The sequence below is a fragment of the Phalacrocorax carbo genome, chromosome 5 (assembly GCF_963921805.1).
Source record: "Phalacrocorax carbo chromosome 5, bPhaCar2.1, whole genome shotgun sequence".
Taxonomy (NCBI): Eukaryota; Metazoa; Chordata; class Aves; order Suliformes; family Phalacrocoracidae; genus Phalacrocorax; species Phalacrocorax carbo.
The window spans coordinates 23,121,272-23,148,542 of record NC_087517.1 but is presented as its reverse complement, the minus strand read 5'-3'; the positions used below and the strand labels follow the sequence as shown (position 1 = coordinate 23,148,542).

Here is a 27,271-nt window from a genome sequence, read left to right as displayed (position 1 = left end):
AGGCCAGGTAAGAATTACATTAAGCTTTGATACAACATTTAGTTTGTGATGTGCAAATGACTTACAGAGAAAGAGTCTAATGACAATGTCACCTTACTGCACAAGCTGTACCAGGGATATTACTATTATACAGAGGGCACAGTACAAGCTCTTTCCTTATCCTCATATATTTTATTAATTTCTTTCATGCTTCTGGTTCAGATAAAAAGGGGTTACTTGAAACACTATGTAGATACAGTATAATATGGTCAGAAATGCTACAATGCATTCATATTTCATTGACACTACTTCTAATCACAGCTAAGCACTTGCACTCCAGAAGAGGTACAGAGTCATGTCTTTGACATACACAGATTCTTTTCTGTCTTTCCTTTCAGTACATTTTATCTAGCCTAAGGAAGTCGACTGCTTATCTCCATAATGCATTTTCATCTTCTGCTACTGTAAGACTAAGCTTTTCTTAGCTCAACTATAAATGAATACATGTACTTTTTTACCGGCTACTAATTTGAATCTGGTCACTGACTATCAAAACTCTGTTCTTTTGAGTCACTGAAGTAATTTAAGCTAATCTTGTGCAATAAAAAGCTAAGAATCCAATTTGCTCATATACTACACATTTTACACAGGAATATATTTATAAAAATACTGTCTGTAGAATACAACTATCAAGATAGACACACTTCCACTGCTGCTTATTCTGAAAGGAGAATTGCTTTACTTGCTATTCAGAATAAGTAAATAAAAAAAGAGAAATAGTATTTCCAAAATCAGATCCATATTACAAAACAGAATCTGATAACCATTAAAATTTAGTAATTCTGAGGTGCACATGGGAATAACCTAATTATGAGCAATTGCTCCAAGAGCAAAAAAGATGCACTTTTTGACCCAGATTATTTGAAATGAAATTCCATGCCATAGTGAACTGACAAATTCTGATCCTGATTCTCTGTTAGACTAAAGGTTTCTTAAGATACTTAAAAGACACTGAAAAGCTTTACATTGATAGACTGGGATTGGAGAACCTGAGTGTAATTTCAGACCCTCTATGCTTCTACTGAATACATTGCAGACACTTCAGCGGTCCCTTCCCACATTATTAAGGCACACACTGGCAAACACACAGCATGCTGTTCACATCAACAAATACAACGTTGCTTGTAAGCATTGTCACTGCTATGTTTAACTATTGTTTTAACACAGCAGGTTAGTAGAATTCTTATCGAATGCAAGGGAAGAAAGACACTGACAACAGCTGAGATGAAATGAAGGTCAAACTGCCAACTATATTACAAGACATGTAAATGTATAATCTCAGTAAGAAAGGTCTTAACTTTTACCCTTACCTAGTAATGAAGAACAGATTATGGTATATAATTAGTTAGGGGTAGTGTCCAAGATATTTTAAAAACACAACCTTGAGTATTAATGGCTACTTTAAGCAACATGCCCAATTTTCCTGCTTAATTGAATCAGACATGTAGTCATCTACTCTATTGGGAGCATGCTCGCTGAAATGCAGACATTTCCTGAAATATGGTAGGCACATATGTGATCATAGGATCCACAAGCAAACCTTATGTGATTCTCAGAACACCACAGTCCCATGACATGACCAAACTTACAGACAGCAGGCAAAGCACATATGCTGCAGCCTGATCAAATGATAGATGGGTTCCCAGGCATCAGACAAGGGAGAGTCACGTGATTCTGGAAAACTGGGTGGCAAAGGAGGATTGGATTGCCTGCTGCACAAACTCTTTATCTGGCCACAGCCAGGTGGGCATAGTTTGGGGACCTTTGTCCAGACCAAACACAGGACTAATGATAGGAGTGGCACACTAAGTACAGCTGAGAGCTAACTATCTGAAGCTGCATCTAGTCAAAAATGAAAAAAAAAAAAAGAAAAACTGTTTGGAAAAAGCAGTCAGAAGTTATAGTATAAACAATGCTGGATTTTTCTACTGATTGATGCCCAGATTTTCTTTAGTCAGGTTTGTAACCTGACTAGCTGGAGACCTGACTAACTGGCTGGAGACTGACTGACAGGCAGGCCACAGCCTGATCTGGTCAGTCTCCCAGTTGCTGCATTACAGAACAAAGAGACTCAGCTTTTTATGATTTATACATTGTCAGAAGACACGGGCCATTTCTTTCAGATATGGTCCCTAGCAACTTCCACCCACCTGTTGTATGTAATCAACTCAGGACAACAAACTCTGAAAGCTCCAGGGAACAGCAGGCAGTACAGAATGCTGCAGTCTGTGTTGTTGGCAAAGTACCTCACCATGAACATGAGGTTTTCTGTTGCCCCAGCAGATTGACCTGGTTCCTGTACCATATATGTAACTGTAATCTGTGAAGACTTCATTGTTGAGGAATTCTCCAATAATTTTCAACAGTAGCCAAAACCCCCTTAGTTTAATTACCTCTATTCAGGGCAGACAAGAAGTTTATTTCTTCTTCCAGAGAAGAATACTTTTAAAAACATATACAGGTTGGAAATATGGTTACCACACATTATGACTTCATATGGTCTCCCTCACTGTATTATGTAATTGACATCCTTTCTCTTGCATGTTATGTATAATTTTTTTCCCCAAAAATCATATATGCTTTATCTAGAGAAGTAGAAGTTTGATTATGACAAAGATGGTAGTTATATCTCAGTATTTTATCTATATCTATGCTCCCTCTCCAACATGAACCAACAGCAAGCATTCTGGTAGCTCACACCTCAGCATCTTGTCTCTGATGATCTCAGGACTGTCCTCAAACACTAATTCACAGCATTCAGTTTAACCTGAGGCCAAAATAATTTTCTACAAGAACAGTGAATAAACTGGAAATGCAGGAGAAATCTAGAACTGTGATTTCCAGCCCAATGTTTGTCTTTCTAGTGTATGTTCCTTCTCCATACAATGTATTAAACATTTTATGGTATATATTCCATCGCTTAGGACCTGCTGCTGAAGGGGCTCCATACATACACAGTTTGATCAAAATCCTACTAAGGCCAGTGAGGCTTTCCAATGAATTCCGTGGTAAAAATTCACGTATAAAGATGTCACTGAAAGCACATGGAATAAAATGGAGGAACATTTTCTCTGACCTCACTATGACTATCAGTCTTCTCCGTGGGTAAGACCCTAAGCTAGACAGGATAAAAACAGTGTCAAAAACAGAAGAGCTGTCTTTTAAAAGTCTTAATTTAGGATGAAACATGGTTACAGAACTTTATGAAAGTCCATTTTTTAAATATAGGCATTAATGATGTTGACTACTAATTTAATCAAGTCTCAAAGGCTTCTTGACTGAACGTTTGCTCCTCTAGATCTCAGCACTTCCATATATTATCACAGATAGTACAAAATCAGTTATTTTTTGTGGTATTTCAAAACATTATTCTCATTTATATTTGTATCTCCACACTTAATGAAACAAATACTCATTCATACAAACATCTACAAATGCATATTCTGTCTTTGACACAGAGTATGACCTCCTGTCCAGGTAGTTCAGTTATAAGCTCTCCTACATCAAGCCAAATCAGGTTAGAATAAGTAAAACAAAATCAAATAATAAGAGAAAAGATATTACTGGTTTAGTAAAGCACTGACTCTCAGTGTTTGTTGCAGGGTGAAGAAATAAAGACAATTGATAAAAGCGCAAAATCATAATAAGACAGCACAGACTCAGAGGTTTGTTTCCCACCAACTACATTCATCTCTTAGAAACATTAACCCCTAATTCAATTCTTCTGAAAAGTGGGAAATATAAGCAAGTTCTTTGTAAAGAACACATCAAAAACATCACGGATATTAAAACAAGGAAGGTTATCTGAATATTAAACAAATTTATCTGCTCTACAAACTCACTAGCAAATTTTAAAATAATTGCTCTTCTAGGATTTGATCTTGAGAGCTACTGAATGCTTCCAATGATGTACTGAGCATCTTTGACACAGTTTGACCTTACAGCACATAGTGCCTGTAGAAACTGCCTAGTAAAACAGGCAGTTTTACTCATTAAAACAACTACTGTAAAATGTTCTCTGAATATTTATCTTTTTAAATTCTGTATATTCTGCATAGTGAGATCCCAGAGTTTACTAGTTAGTATTAAAACCAGTAACATCTTCTGTGTAGTACATCTTTTGCTTCTTCGATGTTGACACATTTTGAATTTCATTAGTATATAATGAAGTGTTAAGATTAATTATTGTTCACTACTGTGAGATAATGTTCATTATAGAATTGAAAAGTTAGGCTAGAAACATGAAAATTGAAAAGATATCTCCTCTTTTCTGAGAGAAAGGTAAAGAAGAATTATTCTCAAGATTTGTTCCACAGAGAATGGCCTATTATGAATTAAAGCAGTAAGCTCATCCAGCTCTGTTCTTAAACTTGCCCACTTGTACTTTTTTTAGGGTTCAATTTCCAAGCACTTGGAGGCAAAAAAAATCTATGACCTTCGCCCATTTTCAGTACAAGTAATCTGTGAAGTTTCACATTAAAAACAGTGGACTTCTGCTTGGGCAACACTCTTTACCAAACATAAACGTGATAAATCTAACTTGACCCTGCTCAGCTGTTGTGCTTATTGCTATGTGCAATTCCAGAGATTCACAGACACTCTTTATTTATAGGGAGTTATTCTCAAGAGTAAATAGCTGTTATATAAAGCTTTAGCAGGACTAAGACCTTAACTTCGATATGATAGATGGTTCTGTTTCTAGATGAGTTCCATTTTTAAGGCTATTTTAGGGCATGTTTTGGATCCTACTGCTAGCAAGTCTTGTGAGTATCTGTGTACTGCATTTGTCTTATGACACAAAACCTTAGGATATGAAAAAAAAAGAAACACTGAACTGTAAAATGCTCAACTGAAAAACTAAATAAAAAGTAACCTAACACTCTACCTCTCAAACTCAGTTAAGCTACATTTAATTTAGTTTACTGATGTCCCACATCTGCAACCCAGTAAAGTTCACCATTGTTATGTTGCACAGCTGTGGTTTAAAGCCTCTCTTTGCACACAACACACTGGCAGCAAAGCAAAAATGATTAACTTTTATATGCTTTTAACATATGGACCAGTTAGAAGTAGGAAAGCTGCTGTGCCCTGAGTGAAAATATACAGCTTCCATTTACTTGACCCAAATTCTTACAAAATATAAATTCTGATTCATCTTTAAGGAGAGAGATTATAATTACAAGGACTTTGATTCTGATCCATTTGACTTTGAGTGCCTAGAGTGATCTCTTAGAGGTAAAATTACTAACAAAAAGTACCATTATAAAAAGATTTTACTGTAGGATAAATTAGTAAAATTAAGATATATTTGCATCTTTTGCTCTATCATGATTTGTGGAATTGAGAGAAAAAAATCCTCTAAACCCAAATGGAAACATGCTATAGTTTGCAGTGCATAAGTATGACACACCAAATCAAGAGACAGAATCACAGAATGGTAGGGGATGGAAGGGACCTCTGGAGATCATCTTGTCCAATCCCCCTGCTTGAGCAGGGACACCCAGAGCAGGGGGCACAGGAACGCATCCAGGCGGGTTTTGAATGTCTCCAGGGAAGGAGACTCCACAGCCTCCCTGGGCAGCCTGTTCCACTGCTCTGGTACCCTCACAGGAAAGAAGTTTTTCCTCATATTGAGGTGGAACTTCCTGTGTTCCAACTTGTGCCCATTGCCCCTTGGCCTGTCATTGGGCACTACTGAAAAGAGCCTATTCCCAACATCCTGACACCCACCCTTTAGACATTTATAGGTATTGATGAAATCCCCCCTCAGTTTTCTCTTCTCCAGGCTGAAAAAACCCAAGTCTCTCAGACTTTCCTCATAAGGGAGATGCTCATAAGGGAGTAGACCTGCAACTACTTATCGCTAGAGGAAGGGCTTGTACTCAATAGGAGTGCACAGTGAGAAACAGGACAGATCAAATCATGGTTCCACTGAAAACAATGGCAAGGCATCTACAATTTCAGCTGGCCAGGATTTCACTCTACACCCAGTAGTATCTGTCCATGGGACTGAAATGCAAGAAAATCCATTTGTTTCCCTCAGTTTCTGACTCTTCACGAGGAATCAGCTGCTATTAAAGTTACAGACAAATTAATATTGAGTTAGTACTCTTGTCACCAAGGAGTGGTGACAAGCAGTTCTTTGAAGTGATTTTGCAAAAGGCCCTAGTTCTTGTGTTCCTTAGTGTGCATAAGGAAAGCCTCAAATTTTTTTTCACATTGTTTCTCAGCACATGTTCAGTTAGTTGCTTGGGTTTTTTATGAGAGACATATATTGTTTATAATTACTTTTTGTCTAAGGGCTGTAAGCAGGGCTGGAGACTCAAAGGCACAAAGAACACAGACTAAAAATCAATATTGAGGAGGGGAATTGACCTTTAGGCAGGCTAATTATAATTAATTTGTTTTTGAAAAACTCTATTTTCCTCCTATTTTGGACAAAAAAGCCTTGTTAAAACATCACTGTCCTAACCTTTCAGTGAAGGTTGTGAAAACTTTCATCCCAGTTCTCTTTGACAGATTATGCCCAAATATTTATGCACAATGAACAAGGAGAGTTTATTAGCAATGGATTATATATTGATACTATAGCACTCTGAATGTGTGAGCAATATCCAATGCTACCAAAATTATTCGACATGACGTTGCTGCAGTGGTAATGGTACTCAGCTCTGTATTTATTCTATGCAGCCAAGCCCAGGCCTACAGATCCACAGAGCTACAACAGGGAAGTTTCCCAGCATCTCTACTTTGGTGGTAGGAAGGCTGGAGGATTTCCCCTTCCCTCCCTCCAGGTGGCAACTCTCCCCCCCTCTCCTGCAAGGACCTAAGGCAGAGAGGAGCAACCCTGACAAAAGCTCTAAAGATCTGTGAGTCACAGAACTTTAGTGTTCTGTGCAGTGCTCTTTAGTAGTCTGTTCATTAGTATTCATTAGTAGTCTGTGAGCCTGCAGAGATTGTGTTTCAAGAGTAGTGAATCAAGTTGTGCTGCAGCTTTTCTGAGAAGATGAAGCCCTTGTGGCATGTCCCTATAGGATGTCCTTATCCTGCCAGCATGATCTGGTCAGCTGGGGAACATGAAGAAAGAGGAAAAGTGGAAAAGGGAGCTGCAGACTCAGAAAGTCACAGTGGTGCTTTGCCCAAGCAGTCTGATGGTACCAACACTTAGAGGTGATGCTGCAAAGATTCTTGAATATCAGGACAGCGAGTCAAATGGTCTGACTCCTCACTGATACCACTGTGAATGTACCAAGGCTCTCCTTAATTTTTCCAGTTAAAGCCCTCTTCTCTTACAAGGGCACTCTGTTTTCTAGATCACGATTCCTTCCCTCTCTGATGCTTTAGCTGCAACAGTGATAAACTAAAACTAGAGTCAAACAGGAATGCATTATATCTGAATGGGAACATGCATATTCAACTGGAGTAGAGGCAACTTTTTTTTTTGAACACTCCACTTCTCTCTTGTATTTTGAGTTAATTCTATTTGCATTTCAGAATATACAGAATTCTCAGCAAAAGAAGCTGTGTCTAGGAAAAAAGTGAAAAATATGAAAGCAATTGGGAGAACTGGTAGGTTAAACCAGAATATGTTAATTCAGTTTTGAGGTTAAAGGTCCCTAGAAAGTGCAAACAGATTCCACAGTGTGCTGAACGTGTGTAAGTTTCCACTGAAAGATGACAAAACATGGTGTACACACTATAAAATTAGTGCCAGAGTGTTTAAGTTCTGGTGTCTCATATCAGTAATTGTGCCCTCTCTTAGCCATAAATTACTACTACAAATGTATATTTAATGTCCTGCTGTTAATTTCTGGCCCGTTAAACTACACAGCCTGCTACTGTGAAATAGAAGCATTTGTTAAGAGGGGATAAGTATATTTGATAAATTACAGGGATTAACATGATCTTAAATTAGTAAAAGAATTTAGTCTTTCTAATATTTATTTTCTTGCAGCTACTCAGTTTTTGACAGCGGAAGACATGACAGTTATATAAATATACTTCAAACAGAGGATCTTCTCAGGGTGAGAAAGGCATCTTTTTGTTCTTACTGGTATTTAAGAACCACATTTTCAGTAATTATCAGACCATGTTACCAGTCTCAAATTCCCTCTTGCTTCTGGGATAGCACCACCTAGTGACTATTACACATATTGGAGATTGCTGCTTGGCAAAAACCACCTACTCTGCAAATTCCAGAGCTAGTTGCAAGCAGATGTGAGAATGTGCTGTCACTCATCTTCAAACAAAACACCAGAGATACTGGCAAAAGGCTCATTTCAAGTCAGGGTTACCTGGAAAGATGCAATATGGCTTCCATGTAAATTATGAACTTTCGCATCAGTCAGTAATCTACAAAAAGCTGGAGAAAATTGTATCAAGATTATGAATCTTAATCCATATTTTTTCTGGATTGCTTTAGGAATGCTTCACATGTTGAGTGGAGGGAAGAGGGCTAAGAGGCATGGACAGAGTATGATGGGACATTTACAGAGTGACTATTCTTTTGTTTACAAAAGCCTCTTTGTAGAAAGTTAAGAGAATAGCATTATTTTTCTTCACTGAGCAGAGATGAAGCAGCCAGTGATACTTTCTGTTCTCTGCCGAACCTTTCATTTATCTTGCAAGCTGCCAAAACTAAACCTGGCAACAATCTGATTTTAGAACATAGAGGCCCCAACACAGGATGTGAGTGCCAATTATATTAGACAGCTGGAAAAAATAGTGCGAAATCACAAAGACTTTTAAAAAATAAAAATGACATAAGGGTTTTAAGCTATTCTTATAACACCATGCACTGGAGCATATGCACAGTAATTTTTTTTTAACAGGATGTCCTGTACCAACTTGACAGAAATACAGACAACACTCAACTTGCTGTGTGCTTTTCATGGAAAAGTAAATGTTCTCTAACAGCAGGCAGAAAGCATACAATTCAGGTAAATGGGAGAAAGGGAAGTAATGTAAGAGACAAAACAAAGAAGTGGAAATACAGTAACTATACATTACTGCAATGAGAAGTATCTTCTTACTGAACTTTTTACGCATCTCGGGTAAAATACCCAAGTTCAGTCCTGTTGCCACTGAAAATATTTCTGAAGAGCCAGCAGAAGATGAGATTGCATGAAAGCACCAATATCCACTATACTAAAAATAGTATATAAAATAAAAAATGTAATATTTGCAATAATTGGGACAAAACGCTTAATCTGTTTTGTTTCTGACAATAACTCCAAGGTATAAAATAGCTAGTAAAGAGGAGTGTAGAGGCACATTTGACCAGATGTGAGCTCTTTTTTGCTTTGCTTGATCCAGCATGAATAAAAGAATCTCTTTTACCAGTTTAACATGGACTCAAATGTCAGAAGTAGACACAAAGATTCTTTGTTTGCCACTTGGGCATGAACCAATCCTACTCCATCTTAAACTATATCCCTCTCCATCTAAATTGCTGTAACTGAAAGGAGAAGCGGATTCCTCATTGGATCCTCACCTTTTGGGGACCTCTAAAAGCATAATTTGAAGGGGGGTAATCCAGAGCCTCCTAATTACAGGAAAAGAACAGAGGCATTGTAACAGGAATCTATCCTATATGGAATATAAACAGGTATTTTGCTATCAGTTTTACATATACAAAGAAGGCTCCAGTACACATTTTTCCCCAGATGTTATTTTTCTACACAGAAATTTTGAGAGAGGTTAAAGGCATTACTAGAGGCTATGACTGGGTTACGGAGGGTCCAGAAGTCCAGACAGAGCTGCTGCACAGGCATGGAATTGCATCTAGAGCCCTTGTACAATAAGCCCACATAGCAGTACCTAACACATGTATGAAAATGATATGAGAACATGAAAATGTATGCATTATGAAATCAATACTTTAAAAATGTAAAAAAGTATTGGGAGATGTGCACATTTGTTGGCTTGTTTGCATATATAACGCAGAACTATAGTTTATATAGGTTACAGGTATTCTGGCATCTATCCACGGAGTAATCAAACTTCATCTTGCTATTTTATTATCTGCACACTTTCATGTAAGTCAATGTCAATAAGCTTTAAATCAACTCAATTCTAGTAGATTAGTATGTATTTTTTATAATTTATTTGTAAGAAACTTTCTGTAGTGCATCAATGCATCTAAATAGATGGATATTGCCCCCAAAACAACCTGATCTACATTACACAATTTATTATCTGTAAGACATGCTACACAAGAATCTATCAACTGAGAACTGATCTTAGTAACAGACTAAGGACCAAGAAACTCTCATATTCTCATGTCGCTCTGAGAATGAGTTCTTGCCTTACATGTCAGATAATATCCCTTTATCTGGAGTAAGGGATGAATCTGGGTTTTTCAGAATTCGTGTCCACATATTATTTTTAAAAAATCATAACATTTTAGATATCTAGGAAACTTTAAAGAGCAGAGCTGAAAAAGAATTTTAAAAATTTGTCCAGAAACATTCAGAGTTTTAGAGGAGTAGGTAGCTGAATAGGTTGCAATATTAGAAAAGCTGTGCAGAAAATACCTGTTTTTGTTAATGGGCTAGAGAACAGCTGCTGAAGAAGTTTGTTCTCTGAAGTTCGCAACACCACCACTACATCAGCAGGAAGAGTGTCTCTGTTCTTCTCAAGGAATGCAGAGGCATCATATAATACCTAGCATGGGAAACTGAATTAGAAATGTTGCCAAAAAGGGTACCCAAAAACTACTGTGTTCTTTAAAATGTCAACAGTCAAGATGACCAAGTAGACCAGTGAGTTTGGCTCTGACAAGCCAATGAATAAATTATCTGCAAATGACTTAAAAGGGTACAGCAAAGCTCATGTTATGTGAAACAACTGGACCCTTATTCCCCATATAAAATAATATGTGAACTAATGAGAACAAAAGAAGTTAGGTGCTATAGAGTACAAGAAAACATCTATGCCAGCTAGCTTCAGTCTTTCCAATGCTCTCTATAGAATTTCAAGTTCTATTACAGATGCTGTTTTACACTGCATTTCATCTGTATACTTATATGCACTCACACAGAGAACTACTGTGGCACTCACACGATGTTAACAATTGCGAAGCCTGTTCTGGCTCGAGAGTTGCTCCTTTGAAATGATTGTAGTAATGGTTTCTGGTGCCAGATTTCTTTCAGAATAAAAGGTGGTTACTGTCTACAGAATTTCTGAAGTAGCCCTAAGGATAGGTTCTAAAATGGACTACTACACATGAAAATGTTATTGTAGATTCTAGGTTTCCGTAAACTTTATAATTTTGTTTCTTAAAATTAGGAAAAAAATTATAATGCAGAAACTTTAGATAAAACAAATAATGATCATATCACTGTTATTTGAACTAAATAAAAATCACATGACCTTACCTTTCCAGCATAGTGCTGAATACCAAATGACAGTTCTACTCCTTTTGGTCTCCAAAAATATTTGCATCGTAAGTTATCTTCAAATTTATCTAGAGATTGAGAAAAGACATTGATATAAGTGACTTAGAGTTACTGACTAAAATTGTCATCCTAATTAGGGACAGTTTGCTGCTCAAGAAGCCAGAACTACTATAAACACATATATTATCAGATTGCTCAGAAATGGCTGTGTGCCAACTTCTCTGTGCTTTCTTCCAAGCTGCCACTTCTGAATGGAACAGCTCGTTCTAAGCTAACCCAGTAAGTCTGTTTTTCAAATCCCACTGTTTGTGGATAGTTCTGTGCGTGGAAAACTATTAGATAAGAGGGACCAATAAGAAGGTGTGACGACTTCTCATATTTTGCTATGAATTTGCTTATATGTATATATAGGGTTTGGGGTGGATTTATTTCAACTATGTACATTCAAAGCTGTGCATGTATCTCGCTTGCTTAAACGCCTATTATTTGTATTTTCCTTATCTTCCTTTCCCCATTCATTTAGCTTTGTGCATCATGTTTTAAGTATATATTAATGTCTTCAGGCTGGGACCATCTCTCATTTACCTTTGGACATTTACAGAAAAAGAAGCTTCTATCTAAAACCTCTTCTAAAGAGGCTCTCTGTTTCCCATGACTACCTCTAAAGAGCTGACAGGAAAAGATACACCACTTTCTAAGAAAAACATCTTTTATGCCCTGTGATATTTTGTATGCTCTTTAATATTTTGTAATGAAATTAGTGCTGATACTGTAAACCTTGCTATTATATTTCTTTATCTGAACAAGCAACTAGAGACCTAAGGCCAGAATCAATTAATAAAATTCTCTGTCATGTTGTACAGGTCAGAAAATATTATCAAAATGTTTATTCTAATGTTGGAATCCATTAATATTTCATGTTAGATTTTTCTTTCTATTAATGTTTAATCAAGCTTGTATTTAAAGCAAAAAGAACTAAGTTTGGAATTTTTTTGGGGGGGGGGAGGGGGTGGAATTAATGATTGTCTGGCACATCTGGAGAGGGCAAAATATTCCACTTCGCTATCTCCTTGAGGGATCCTGCTGTACTGTATACAGATCAGCAGTAAGACTGATTGGCACTGGACCAAGTAAAGTGCCTCTGTGAAAGTGTAAGTTCAATATTCAGTATTAACTGATTTATAGGACCCACAGGGCAGCACACAGCTTTAGTACACAAATGAGGACTGGAATGAAACCATACAATTCATTCTATCTGTGGCCTAAACTCAAGTCTCAACTCAGCCTAGTAGAAGTGATGTATATCATGCAATTTAACAGGCAGCTGTTATTTTTCCTCTGGCTAACAGTGTGAGTCTCTGCTGCACATTCCGTTGAAGGAACTGGAACTCTCTGTTTCATATTCCAGGTAAAAATGTAGCTCTAGTAAATAGAATTTTGAAGTTGGCACCAAGATGTTTTAAAATATACGTAAAATATGCATGAAGGAAGGGAAATATTCAGCCAGATGGCACACCAGAAATAACACACAGTTTCTATTTATGATGAGATAATCTGGAGTGAAACAGTATTTTCTAATTGGATAAACATGGGCCTAGGAGCCTGGAAGATCTAAATTTTACTCTCAACACTCATGCTGCTCACAGGGTGGTCCTAGACACAAGATTCAACTATGTCTCAACCTTACCTTCAGTAAATGGAGATAAATGCTGCTTGATGTACTTCACATACAGGGACAAGGTACAGGTTATTTGCTTGTAACACCAGAAGGACAATAAGCCCTTGACATCTGATATATAAGATAACTTTTGCAATATAACAGAAAACACGTAAGCAGAGAAAAATGATGAAGCACAATGAAAAATATACTTAAAATGTCAAATGAAATGGCACAGCATCAGCAGGACAACTAGGCTAGTAAAACTTTAGTGAAGACGTCATTCCACCCTCTCAAAATGATTTGTTATTTCCCAGATTTTTTGTTTGCACATACCAACTAAAGTTAGATCTGTTGCCTGAGGAAATCGACTTTCTTCATCCAGTAGAGACAGGAGACCCATGGGTTTCTGGAGGAACATATCTAGAAGTGGACGGTTGTCCTCATACTCCACTGTAGTAGCATCAATTCCCTCATTCTGATATTCCACCTACACAGTCACCAGCACAGTTTTAATACTGAACCAGTAAAAGCAGCATCAACATTAGGACATTTATGATGCACAGCAATACTCTATAGGCCCCAACAACATTATTTACAGAACTTCAACTGGAAGATGTCAGATAATCACAGAATCAGAGAATCATCAAGGTTGGAAAAGACCTCTAAGATCTTTAATTCCAACCATCAACCCAACACTACCATGTCTCCTAAGCTATGCCCCAAAGTGCCACATTTACATGTTTTTTTAATACCTCCAGGGATGGCAACTCCACCACCTCCCTGGGCAGCCTGTTCCAATGCCTGACCACTCTCTCAGTAAAGAAATCCTTCCTAATATCCAATCTAAACGTCCCCTGATGCAACTGGAGGCTATTTCCTCTCATTCTATCACTAGTAACTTGGGAGAAGAGACCAACACCCACCTCACTACAACTTCCTTTCAGGTGGTTGTAGAGAGTGATAAGGTCTTCCCTCAGCCTCCTCTCCTCCAGACTAAACATCCCCAGTTCCCTCAACCTCTCCTCATAAGACTTGCTCTCCAGACCCTTCACCAGCTTCATTGCCCTTCTCTGGACACACTCCAGCACCTCAATGACCTTCTTGTACTGAGGGGCCCAAAACTGAACACAATACTCAAGGTGCGGCCTCACCAGTGCTGAGTACAGGGGCATGTTCACTTCCCTACTCCTGCCAGCCACACTAATGCCGATACAAGCCAGGATGCTGTTGGCCCTCTTGGCCACGTGGGCACACTGCTGGCTTATGTCATCTGGCTGTCAACAAACACCCCCAGGTAATGTCATTATCTGCATTTCAACCACATACCCATTTTATAGTTTATAATGTACTCCTGAATATGATCTATGGTTCAGAACAGCTGATCCAACTAGACATCATCAGAGTTGAATTTACCTGCTCAAGAGCAAAGATATGTTGATTGAAATAAAACTGGATTTGTTCATTAGCAATATTTATGCACAGCTGTTCAAAGGAATTTCTTGCGAAGTTCTCAAATCCGAATATGTCTAGTATCCCAACATTCATCCCATTTTCAGCATTGCTGCATGTGAAAACACGAACAAAATTCATCATGAGCAACACCATGTTAAAATAAAAATAAACATGGTAACTAAGATTGCATAATTGACTCAATCTGCTGCAAAGAGAGAGGAGAAAAAGTGTATTTGAGCCTAAGACAACTTGTGCATTTGTTCAGCATCATTAACACTTTCATTTTCCACTTGTTTCTTGCAAAGTTCCATGAAGAAGGCAGGAGAATCATAGGTACATAGTAACAGACACTTAGCAGCCATATTAAAAAAAGTGGTTTCAATAGGCAGATCCCAAAGAAATCTATTGTCTGCTCCTCCAGGTAGACAAAAGGTGTCAAGCTTTTTTGTTATTTTTTGTTATTTTTGTTACTCAGTCAGGGGGTAATTAACAAGTCTGCTGCTGCTACAAGCTGGACTGTTGAAAGCCCATGTGCTAGCTCAAGTATACCGCAGTCACCACTAGAACTGCAAGTATGGATAAGGACATATTTATATGATATGATATAGTGAAGTGCCAAGTAGAGATCTCAGATCAGAGGCATTTTCACATCACCTAGTGGGTTCTCTTGTTTCTAAAGATCTCTACAGCTGCTTGAAAAGACCAAAGTAGCCAGATCAGTACCTGGCAATGAAATCATAAGGATGTACAATGTGAACATTTCTGTAATTATGAAAATAAAAAATAATCACTTGCATCTCAAGTAGCAGCAAAATAATAATCCAAGATCATATTTATTACTAGCTTTCAAAAGCAGAAGGACTGTATGGACTGTGAATATATACTAAAGATTTTCAGTGTACTCCAATTATCTACCAGCCTTTGGAATGATTTTGATGTTCACTACATAGGAAGAATCTTTTTAAAGAATTGTACAGCACTTTAACCACACAATTTTCATTGACTTCAGCAGCTAAATTCCACTCAGCTCTTTGAAAATGTTGGAGTTAATGTCCTGGAAACAGAATTCAGCATCACAGCATGAAAGCCATTTTGATGCCTTAGCCAAAATAAACCGAGCACCCTTTCTGCAAAATCAAAAATATGCAAAGACATATGTACAATAAACACACATGATTCTGTGATGTGTAACTTGCCATATATTTTTATCTGGCTGAAGCAGCGTATTAATACGATTTACGATCCAGCTGAAGAGCCGGCCATAAAGTGCTTTAGACATGGCATCTCGCACGTCAGCTGCTTTGTCCACAGTGTTTGTTCGGATAATAGTCTCCCCTCGTGTTACAACACAGTGGGAGGTTAGGGCCTCTTGAAGTTCTTCTGACCCAATACTTAGTAGTGCAGCAGCTAAAAGACATTGGAAAAAAGATACATGACTGTGATTATGCAGTGGAAATCACCAGCATTGCCCACCTGTTACCATGAGTTAGAGATTCTCACAAATACAGTCAAATCGCATTATAGAACTGACAATGTTAAAATGTTTTTACCATTATCTAAGGCTTCTGGGTTGGGAACTTCACTTTTATCTGTTTGGTGCTGCGAAGAAATGGCAGCAAACTCAATATTCCCAGTATTCAAGATTCCAGTTAGAATTCTGTACACTGAGTACACTTCCTGTAACACATGACAAGAAGCACTTTTAAGGAATCCAATTTGATATATAGATATATTTAGGCTATGAAAGAAAAAGGTGGGCACTGGAAAGGCTATTAAAGCTTGTAGCTTGCTCTGAGACCAAGTTCTACAAATTCGAGTAAGCTCGTATTGACACAGAAAGTGTGATATGGAATTGTGAATATATTTGCCTGAGTACCAGTTGAGAACTCAGGCTGGTTTTGGCTTCTGAGTGTGTGGTTATGCTTTCCCAGTTCACTTCTGCCACAGAGATTCTGTGGCACAGGTGTGGATCCACAAAAACAAATGACAGCCTGTGCACAGGCAGCACTGGAGGTGTTTTTTATAAAGGTCAATGGTGGTTTAGCAACTGGATTTCTTACCTCATCAGTGAATCCTATAATTTTAAAGCAATGCTGAATCGCTTCAAATTGTCTTCCATAGGAATCTTTAGTAACAATATCATGCATTACTCTTCCAGTTTCATTATCAATATATCTAAATAGAGTGGGAGAAAGAAAAAGCCATACTAGCAGATATGGCAGTACAACCTCCAGTGACTTCAATGCAAGTACCTCAGTAACTGGAAAGAACATTTATTTCAATATCTTCCAATTATATACTTTGTTGCTAATTCATAAGAAGTTTTGTTTCTGTCGCACTAATTTTGCTTATTCTTTGTTAATATCCATTATAGTGTTACCAACATTTTACACACATCCCCTCACCCAATACAAATGCACCCAAAGTACAAATACCAATTAAAAAGCACAACCCCAAAGCATAGACTGGGTTCTTACTGAAGCACTACAGTAAGAAATTATAAGGTGATTGTCCTCATTTGAAAGTATGACAGAATATCTACATAATAATAAGCTTGATTCTTCCTGCTCCTCTTTAAATAGTTCAAGTTCTCAAACAAATAAAAATAATGTAATGCCTTATTGTCCATTCTCTTCTTTGCTTGGGAGGATTAAAGAAGATCCTTAAAGGATGGAGGAGGATTAAGAGAGATTTTAAGGCATCACACTGAAAGCAAGAGCTGATCAATTGCTAATTACAACAAGAAGTTAAAATAAGTGAGTGATAGTTACCTAGGAGGCTTTTCATCAGGAAGTCTATATTCAGAAAGCTTCTTCTGATGATAAAGGCCAGCATAAATATAATAAAATATATGGAAATTTTTCTCTCCCCTGGGGAAAAAAAAGTATCCTTTTAAAGTACACGTTTATTCTTGTGGCATCTTGTACAATGTAAAAGTAGAAGTTCTTTTCATGGGCTCACTGGAGTAGACAGCAAATCTCTCACTTGTTTTAATGGTGCAGCATTTCTGTGAAACAGAAAACCCAGCCAACCCCAATATTTCTCCAAAGAATGGAGCAGCTCTGGCTTCCACTCCAAAAGAACCTAACTGACTATTCTTGGCATCATAGCACTGCACAAAGGATCACTGCTTTAGCAGCAAACATGACAGCATTTAAAATAAAGAAGTTTTGGGAATTAAACATAATCCAAACACTATAGAAATGTGAAAGAACAGACAATTAATATACCTACACAGCCTGTTTTATGACCCTTGATTTTTCAAGTAGATATTCAGAAATCCTTGCCCCGATTACAGCTCCTGTGGGCGTAAACATCATTTCCAGATATTTTCCAAAGCGACTTGAGTTGTCATTGATGGCAGTGCAGGCATTCCCAAATGCTTCAACGAGAGGATTCACCTGAAGAATTTTCTCACGCAAAGCTCGGTTATTGGCCTTGACAGAACAGAGATCAGAAGAATCATTTAAAGAATATATTGCTTACCCACAATCCAATCCTTGCTTCAAAAGCATAGCATCCCTTTCTTATGCTTGTATGGACTTAGATACTCTGTTAACCTTTCTACTTATACAACAACAGGGCTAACAAATTGATGAGGAACTCTCCTGCAGGTAGGAAAAACCATATTCTTCTTTCTCTGCAATTGTTCTAGCCTCTGTGGTGCCATATAATTAGTTAAAACACCAAAATAATAAAAAACTAAACACATCTCATAGAATCATAGAATGTCCTGTATTGCAAGGGACCCACAAGGATCATCAAGTCCAACTCCTGTCCCTACACAGGACAACCCCAATTTACACCATATCTCTGAGGGTGTTGTCCAGGTGCTTCCTGAACATCGCCAGGCTTGGTGCCATGACTACCTCCCTGGGGAGCCTGTTCCAGTGCTCCACCACCCTCTGGGTGAAGAACCTTTTCCTAATATCCAACCTAAACCTCCCCTGGCACATCTTCCTGCCATTCCTTCAGGTTCTGTCATTGGCTACCAGAGAGAAGAGATCAACACCTGCCCCTCCTCCTCCCCTTGTGAGGAAGCTATAGACTGTGATGAGGTCTCCCCTTAGTCTCCTCTTCTCTAGGCTGAACAAACCAAGTGACTTTAGCTGCTCCTCATACGGTTGTATAAATAAACAATTGTATATGTGATAAACACTGTAGATAACTACAGGCACTGAACACTCAGGACCTGGCACCTTCTCTTTAAAAAATATTGAATGGCTTGGTGTGGGTCACACTCTAGTATCTTAATTCAATACTCCCACATGAGTGATTACTTTGTCCCTAACTCAAGTGGGACAACTCACAAGAACAGCTTTAAGTATTAAAGATTAAATAAAGCAGAAATTGGGGGTGGGGTTGGGAGGATTTGTTCATAGTTTTACATGATTGGCTAAGAAATACCTTTCCCAAGAAGGTCAAATGTTGGACGATCAAATGGGCACTTTCTGTCTTTCCAGCACCACTTTCCCCACTGATGATAATGCACTGAACACACAAAACAAAACAGTTAAGTGTACAGCTCACCACATGGTCGATTTCACCTATTACTGCGCCTATCTGTTATTTAGTACCAAAATACTACAAAATACTTTAAAGGTCAACTCCCTCAACTCCCTTCTGAAAGGAAAGATAAGCAAAAGCTCAGTGTAATAATTTATTCCCTAGATTACTACAATGCATCTTGCAATGCCTGATAGCAATGTGCATATGTGTGAAGCACCAGCTGAATTTCTAAGGGCCAAGACACACAAATAGGTGACCATATCTACACACTAACACACACTATGCACATATGTGGCTTGTTTCAAATGCTTAAAACTCAGAAAATTGCCACAGCTCAGTCGACGTCTCATAATTCAACAGTGCATCCAAGCTGTGTTGACTTTATATGAATTAACGTGAAACACAGGATACAGCTGTATTTAATACACTGGCCAAAGTCTGGTCCTAGCTTTAAAAATAATCTTAAATACTTGCTGCTGTGTAGCAAGGTTATTCTGATGCTGATATGCAAGATAGAACAGCAATCTAGCATCTGAACTTTTCAGGAAAATATGCATCTGTTCATTGGACGATTCTGGAAGAAAGTATCCATCTTCTTCCTGAGTCAGCTGTCCTTAACACATGGTATTTTATAGGCTCTCCAAATGGCTTCCAGACTCAGGGATTAGCTAGAATGGTCTAAATCACTTGGTATCCTCCTCTCTGGTGTTACACTTCATGAATGAGATGGAAGTAGAAGGCCAGTACTTGAAGGCCACTTCACACTGAACACTGAAGCGTGAACACTTCAGGTCATAGCAAATAAGAATTCTAACAGCATTTATTATTTTCCCATTTTTTCACGTGTTCCACTGATCAACAGTACAAATATTAGTCTACTTAAGGTACAGTATCAGCTGCAATATAATTAAAATGTTAACACTGAGCAATTGCTTAGATTTGTGGGTTTTTGTGCAAACACTTGAAAATTATTTGCACCACACATACAAGATTCTTGGCTGGGAGAAGATACAAGGCCCTAAAATACTTGATGCAATGACACTTCATATAGAACTGAGCTTTGTGAATAGGTTTGAAATATGTAGCAGTTCTCTGGTGGTATCTTGTGGTGCCTGACAGCAGGTGCAGGGATTGACTGTAAATAATGTGTGCAATATGACGTTTGCAGCTCATTTATTTGCTTCTTGTCAGGTATTTTTCTTCTTCTTGGAAACAGCCCAATGATGGATTTACAGGGTTACAATACCTAAATTAATTGTCTTTGTGTGACTAGAGAAGTCATGCACAACAGTTTACACAGTTCAAGCCCATGAGTTCTTGTAGAACTCATAAAACTCTTTGTAGAATTGTCCAGAACTTGACTTTAGCTTCAGGAGAAATGTTAGACTTGAAGTCAATTTTCAGGCTTCACAGAAAAATACAAGAGAAAGCTCAATGGGTAAACAAAACAGCATCAATACAGTTTTGATCTGGCTACAGTGTTTATCTAATGCACCTTTACCTGAAGAACCAACATAACATTGGCCAGGTAATGGAGATGAACATGCTCCTGTAATCCTTTGCAAACAGAAAATAGGACACAGATTTAGGTCTAAATGCAAATTACTTCTTAAACAGGTATGAAACATATAATATTAAAGCTGTACAAATTTAGCCTGACAGGCTGATTTCAAAACTAATTTTTTTCCCCATGTAACAAGTTCTCACATAACTTATTCTACAGGAGTACTTGTTTTCTTTAATGCCTCCATCAAAGAGCATATAAACCAATCCAGAAGTACTAGCCATCTCTCAGGCCAGCATAGTCCACATATTCAGTAGAACTCCTTTTTCTTCATCTTCAATGCCCCTTTTATTTCTCTTCTTTGCTCAGTACTTTTTGATTGCAGGTTTTTTTGTTATTTTATTCTGCTGTTGTGATTTTAAAAAAGCATTTTCTATGAATCATTGTGTGATGGGCAGGATAAAATCAGGAGGATTTTATAAATAAAAATAATTATTAGCCCTCAATATGCATGTGCATAGAGCATATAAAATTAGAAAGAGTACAAAGTTACAATCTTAATACATTTATATTAGACTTATCCTTAATATAGTTTACTAAAAAAAAAAATTAAAGCTTCCTATTTTTTGTGACTTGTAGTTGAATTGCTTATCCATTGCTTGATAGGGTCAATACAACGGAAAAGTGGTTCAATCTCTGTTAAACTGCTATGGCATTGAGACCCTATTTTACATAGGTGTAAATTATTGCAATACCTAGTGCAAGACAATCTAGAATCATAGCGTGCAGCAACACTCTACCGCTGGTGTCAACTGCCAGGACTTCATGGGTGTCCAGGAGCCTATATTGGTCAGGTAACCCTATCATTTTATTTGACCTTTTAGTCTCTCTTATGCCACTGTGTCCTCTTCAGAATTCCCATACCTGACTAGGTTACTACTCTGGTTTTCCTGATGTAGGAATAAAAGGCTTAAAGAAAAAATTTTTCAAAGTTCAACATAACAGATCATTAGCCATAGCCATGCAGCATAGTGGCAGTATGATTAATAGGAAATCTAAATCAAATGAACAGACTCTTACCTGATCTTTGCTGAATGTAACCATATTTTGGTAGGCTGCATCCGCAGAGGCAAATATGTGGGGGGGATTTGATGAACGCTTCACACCATGGTAAAGCTTGGAGAACTACATTTTAAAAAGAACACACGTTAGTCAAAATATGCAACTTAGCTACATAATTAAGAACTGAAAGAGGATAGTGACATCTTCTGCCTATTCAACAGAAGGTAGTTGCCTGTTTTACCACAGAATTTCCACTGAATCACCTGGAAGAGTAGTGGTAACTCTTGGCACTGTCCACCTTCCAGAATACAAATTACAGCAGCTAAAATGCACTCCGACGTTTCCCACACAAGACAGTAAAGAGAACTGTATCACAAGGAACAGTATTTCAAACACAAATATTCAACCAAGGAAATACCCAACCTATATGAAAAAAATGGCAAAGATAACAGTGAACCTGAAATCTGGCCCCTGTATGTGCAACCCTGACTGAGGCACCCATGGAGACTGAGATTTATGGCTCCACCTCTCTTCATATTTGTAGGGAATTAAGCTGCCTCTATCTTTCCAGCATTCAATTCACTTGTTTCTTTTAAACAGCAGCTGATGGCACAGGACATGTAATAACCCAACAGTCAGAGCAATCCTTTAGGAAGCGACAGCCTCAGCATGAGGAGGTCCATATAGCCATCTTCTGTTTCCCAGAAGAAAGCCCTAAATGCCAGACAAGAGGCATAGATGTGGCTGGGGTAATCATCCCTCCTGTGGAATTTGTGCCACCAAACAGAAAGGAGTGAAATAAAATGAGACCGAATAATTAAAAAAAAAACTGTAGCCACACATTTTCTGGAAGAAGAAAAGGCTGGGGTTTAATCTGCACTCCTACCTTCCAACATCACTTAAGTATTTTAGCCAGTGCTGTTAATATAAAATGTAAAGTGAGTACTGTCCACAGCTTGGAATCTCTCTTACCTGGGGAGAATAAATGCTGAGATTCTGGAAGGGGTTTAAGGCTATTAAAATGTCTCCAACGTAAGTATAAATTTGTAAGTCAGCATAGCGTTTCTGCAGCTGATGGATAATTGTATCCTGAGAAGATAACAAAAAGTTTTATAGTTAAATGGTATTTTCCCAGTTAGGAAAATATACTGAGAGCACTGATTAAGAAATACTTCAGTGTTACTAATTATTTCTCAAATGCCAACACCACAAAACCAAACAAATATTTTCAAAATTCTTGCTAATGCCATAAAACTAAGTTAAATGGCAACTCCTAATTCCAGATGAGTACACATTTCGTTATACCAGCTTGAGAAGCAAACCTTCTGAAGAGAAAATGGCTATGCTCATTGTTGCTCCACTTCATACTATATTTCAATTAAATTTTTTATTTGAACATGAAACAAGGATAATAATTTTTCAAGGATTAAATTTTAAGTGGTAGTAAGAGACTTTTAAACAGGACACTTGCAAAATTTAGTATTATGTTTTTTTCTTGCTGGCATGCAATTTAAGGATCATCAAAACAAAAATTTACAGGTGCTCTGCATATAGGCGATATAGTGAAATATGCAACTGATACTGTTTTATCACTTTTTATCAAGAAGCTCTAGATACCATATTACTCTATATAAATTCATCAATTTTAGGAAAAATCACTTAAATCTAGATCTTCATGACTAAACTTCACATTTTAGGAAACTCAAAATAATTTAAACTAGCATCACTCATAATTAAATTCTTCCACATAATAGGATTCACTGCTACTGCTTTTATGTCACTGTATAGAATATTAATGAAGTGATGATAGCAGATCAGTCATGTGGCAATTCCTTTGCCATGGTGAGACAAAAGCTTGCAAGAAGGAACTCTTCTCATTCTATTAAAAAGAAGCCTAAAAAGCAGAAACAGGCAAAATGTGAGGCACAGTTGTCAGAAACTGCTACTCAGAGAGTACAGTACCTCATCTAGAACTTCTAGATTTACCAGATCGTCATCTAGAGAGTACTTGTCAGCTCCATCCACATGGTAAGGTCTTCTAGTATGTATTCGTTCATGCCTGGAAGTTTGTTAGTAGAGCACCAGTGTTATAAAACTGTATTGAAGACAGCAAACATTAAGAGGCAGTGGGAAATAATGGATGAGTGTTTTTGTCATGCGGAAAACACAGACAAGCTTTCTGAAATACATATTTTTGCTTGAAATATCCTTTTAGAAAAGCAATAGGTCAGCTTGCTTTCCAGTGTAATACCTCTTTTCTCTTTCACAATATATAACCCTATCTATTTATCAGTGCTCAGAGATGAAGATTTATCTGTAGGCTTACTACTCCCCACTCACACAGTAAAGTATATAAAAATCCTCCCTCTTTTCCCTTCCTTTCTTGCTCTAAGTTAATAAACTTCCACTCTGTTTAATTAAATCTTCCCCCACGTACTCAGCCTATAGTATTGTCATCTAACGCAGTTAAAATAATTATAACTTAGTATACTAGTATATAGCTCAGGATAGCATAAAAATCCTTCTGTTACCTTGGTGTATGCCAAAGTGCCTCCTCAGATGACCCCAGATCTGGCCCAAAACAACATTTTTGAACCACAGCTGCCATCAGACTCTAAACTGTTGGACGTTCCGTCAGCTTGTCCTCAGCGATTTAAGCCACACAATAAGCAGCAGAGACAAACTGTCACATAACCCCTTTATAATCAGATTACACCAAAGGAATCTCTGAAAATGCTGTGTATATGTTTTTGAACAACACATCTTGTTGAAACAGGGACAAATCAAGAGGCTGTAATATGTGCTCCACAGAGTGGGTGAAGTATGAATGCTGTAAGCACAACTAGGCTTTTCTTTACAACAGACATAATCAAAGCATAGTAGGAGGACACCCACTGAGCTACAGTCTGCATCCTGCTGAGTAACATTTAGCATTGATCCTTAATGACAGTCCTTGACAGATTGTTCCTGTGTTGGTTGCCATGTAGAAAGTAGGAATCACATGATCACACATCCTGAAACAATGCAAAATATTGCATCAAACACTAACGGAATGGTACTGTGACTTGGCAGGAAACACTGCTCATCTGTAATGTTGAAGGTTAATATGAAAATGTAGCAGGTCTTTTTTTCTTTAATCATATCTTCATATACTCATGGAATCCTGTTTATGTATGCTTCTACATTTGAAGCTGGACAGCTTTCATTCAGTAAAGAGAATGTTTTCATATCCAAGACCCATTATATAATCAGAATTATTGCATGGAAAGCCTCTAAAGAAGAGGAAGGAGACGACTGTTAGCTGTGAGCACAGCGTCACTGATAATTGTGAATCACATTTAAAGATCCTAATTTTTTTATGCCTATTTTCATTCATTTCCCTTATTTACTTTTGGCTACTTGGTGAGTTCTGGAAAAATATTCTGTAATGGTTTATTTGAATTGTAACTAAATAAACTATGCAAACTTTTTTCTCTGCTATGAAATAAAGTAGCAGGAACATTGCAGGTCTTGCTGACAGTTTCACTTATAGTTTACATCCTACATTCCCAGAGATGGTAGTTTGCTTGATGATGTATATATGAAGAAATAAAAGAAGGAGAACACAAATAAGACACTGTGAAAGAAAAATCGTTACAGTGGGTACTATTTCCAGTGGGCAGCAGGGAGGTTGTGTGAATTGGTTCAAAGTTCCATTCAATTAAATTTTCCACTTTCAGATCTTTGATTAGGTGGTGGCTTGTGGGTTCTTTTTGGCTTTTCTTTTTTATGCAGTCACTATATCCAAGAACATTACACTGACAAGCCAGATCCTCAAAGAAGTAGGAATGCGTGTAAGTGGCCTAGTGTACTCCTACTGTTTTTGCTAACTGTTGTTTCTGTTTCAAACCAGAATTCAACCTCTTACTTCACTGCAGAGAAAAATCCTGTTGTAAATAATGTAAATATTTTAGAGATGGGAGCACCCCTCCATCTACAAATGAAGCAAATATTTTAACAGTTGCTTTATTTCATGGGGATGTAGTTAACAAAGCAATGGCTGACATTATAGCTAACAAAACTAATCTGTGAAGCTTCTTCTTCCTGGAGCAAACTATCATAGACACAATATCAAATTGCAACAAGCTGCAAGTATGAATGTATCTACCAGAGGTGCAGGGAGGAGGAGGAAGAGGGCACATTCAACCCTGAGCATCTCCAATTGGAGAATGGCTTTGTAAACTTATCTGTTATCTGATTGTGTATTAAACTCCTGCTGTTTGTTCTCCTTAAGTGATAAACTAATCAATTTATTTTATTGGAAAGGTTTTTGAAATGCTATATAAATAAATAACGAAACTGGTCTTAGTTAAGTATCAGTAAAACATATATACCTTTGTACATGTGTTTTCTTGTGCTTAAGTCATTTTCCTAAGTACATGATTAGGAAGAGGATATTAGGAGCATAACATCACATTAGCTTCAAATCTCCTGCTGGCCTTAGCAGTTTTCTACTGACCCCATGTCCTGCAGATACACTGACAGAGGGGGAAGGAAGAATACAGACAGTAACCTTTAATTATTTCCACAATTTACATCAGAAATACAATCTGTTTTTGAAAATTTTTTTTAATTCTTAAAAATCGAAGGAAACACTCTTAATTGGGGAAATAATTGTTTTATTTTTTGCATAAAAAGTAGAATTATCAACCATTTTTTCAATACCCTTCCTTTCTGATGATATATAAAATGTACGCATTCTAAGCAAAAGGAAAATCAAAGGTTTTAGGTCATTTGCCTTAAGGTTCCAGCAATGTTCTGAATCATACCCTGGAGGATGTTGTCTCTTCACTGACAAAAGAAGTGGTGTAAAGCGCCAGTCACTCAAGGTACCTAACCATATGTCATGGTTTTAGCTGGGATAGAGTTAATTTTCTTCACTCTAGCTGGTATAGTGCTGTGTTTTGAACTTAGCATGGAAAAAAAAATGTTGAGATAACACACAGATGGTTTGGGCTGTTGCTGGGTAGCGCTTGTGGTGTTCAGTTGCCAGCTGAGGCTGAACCACGACACCATATCAAACCTGAAGAACATCATTAGATTTATTCCAGAACTCTAGTGATGAGCACTGTCTGTTGAAAAAGGTTCTATCCTCCCAAGCACTTTCCCTTTGCCTTTTTATCAGGCAGAAATAGATTGAAGAGACCAAGTTTTCTTGGATTTTGGTGGAGGAGCAAAAAGCGAGAAGCATTTCTCCCTCGGAAGAACAATTTCATGGAGAGGGTGGGAAGCATTCATTTGTTCTACTTGTGGGGAAGGGATAGTTTGAAGGAAAATAACATCTTTTTGTATTAGACACCAGCCATAGTAATAGAAGTGTATTGTAAATAGCTATATGCTCATATGACCCTGCTATCAAGCTGACGATGGGGAAGGAAAAGCTAGATGGACCACATAGACTTCTAGATTGAAAAGTCATCTTGCTGGCAGGGCGAAACTGAGAAAGAAAGCATCATAGACCAAGAATTTTGGTGTTCATTGGGAATCTTCCTCTCTAATCTCTCTCCTCTGCACCCCTAACATTCTTTTATTAATGCTTTTACTTTGGCCTCTTGGTGTAGCTAAGTATTTACATTTACTGTTTTTTTTTTTAAGGACTCTCATAGG

General features: G+C 37.6%; 1 protein-coding gene across 1 annotated transcript in view; it reads right to left on the bottom strand.

Moving 5' to 3' along the window:
* Positions 1 to 27,271, bottom strand: part of MYO3B (myosin IIIB) — a 201,752-nt gene that overhangs the window by 91,335 nt on the left and 83,146 nt on the right. The window contains exons 10-22 of the mRNA XM_064453241.1: positions 23,588 to 23,684; positions 22,598 to 22,714; positions 21,644 to 21,748; positions 18,958 to 19,041; positions 17,785 to 17,987; positions 17,322 to 17,420; positions 16,611 to 16,725; positions 16,101 to 16,227; positions 15,747 to 15,957; positions 14,512 to 14,659; positions 13,432 to 13,585; positions 11,418 to 11,506; positions 10,575 to 10,704 (exon numbers count right to left, since the gene is read on the bottom strand). Coding sequence (XP_064309311.1) covers positions 10,575 to 10,704; positions 11,418 to 11,506; positions 13,432 to 13,585; positions 14,512 to 14,659; positions 15,747 to 15,957; positions 16,101 to 16,227; positions 16,611 to 16,725; positions 17,322 to 17,420; positions 17,785 to 17,987; positions 18,958 to 19,041; positions 21,644 to 21,748; positions 22,598 to 22,714; positions 23,588 to 23,684 — 1,679 coding nt within the window. The remainder of the gene's footprint in view (positions 1 to 10,574; positions 10,705 to 11,417; positions 11,507 to 13,431; positions 13,586 to 14,511; positions 14,660 to 15,746; positions 15,958 to 16,100; positions 16,228 to 16,610; positions 16,726 to 17,321; positions 17,421 to 17,784; positions 17,988 to 18,957; positions 19,042 to 21,643; positions 21,749 to 22,597; positions 22,715 to 23,587; positions 23,685 to 27,271) is intronic.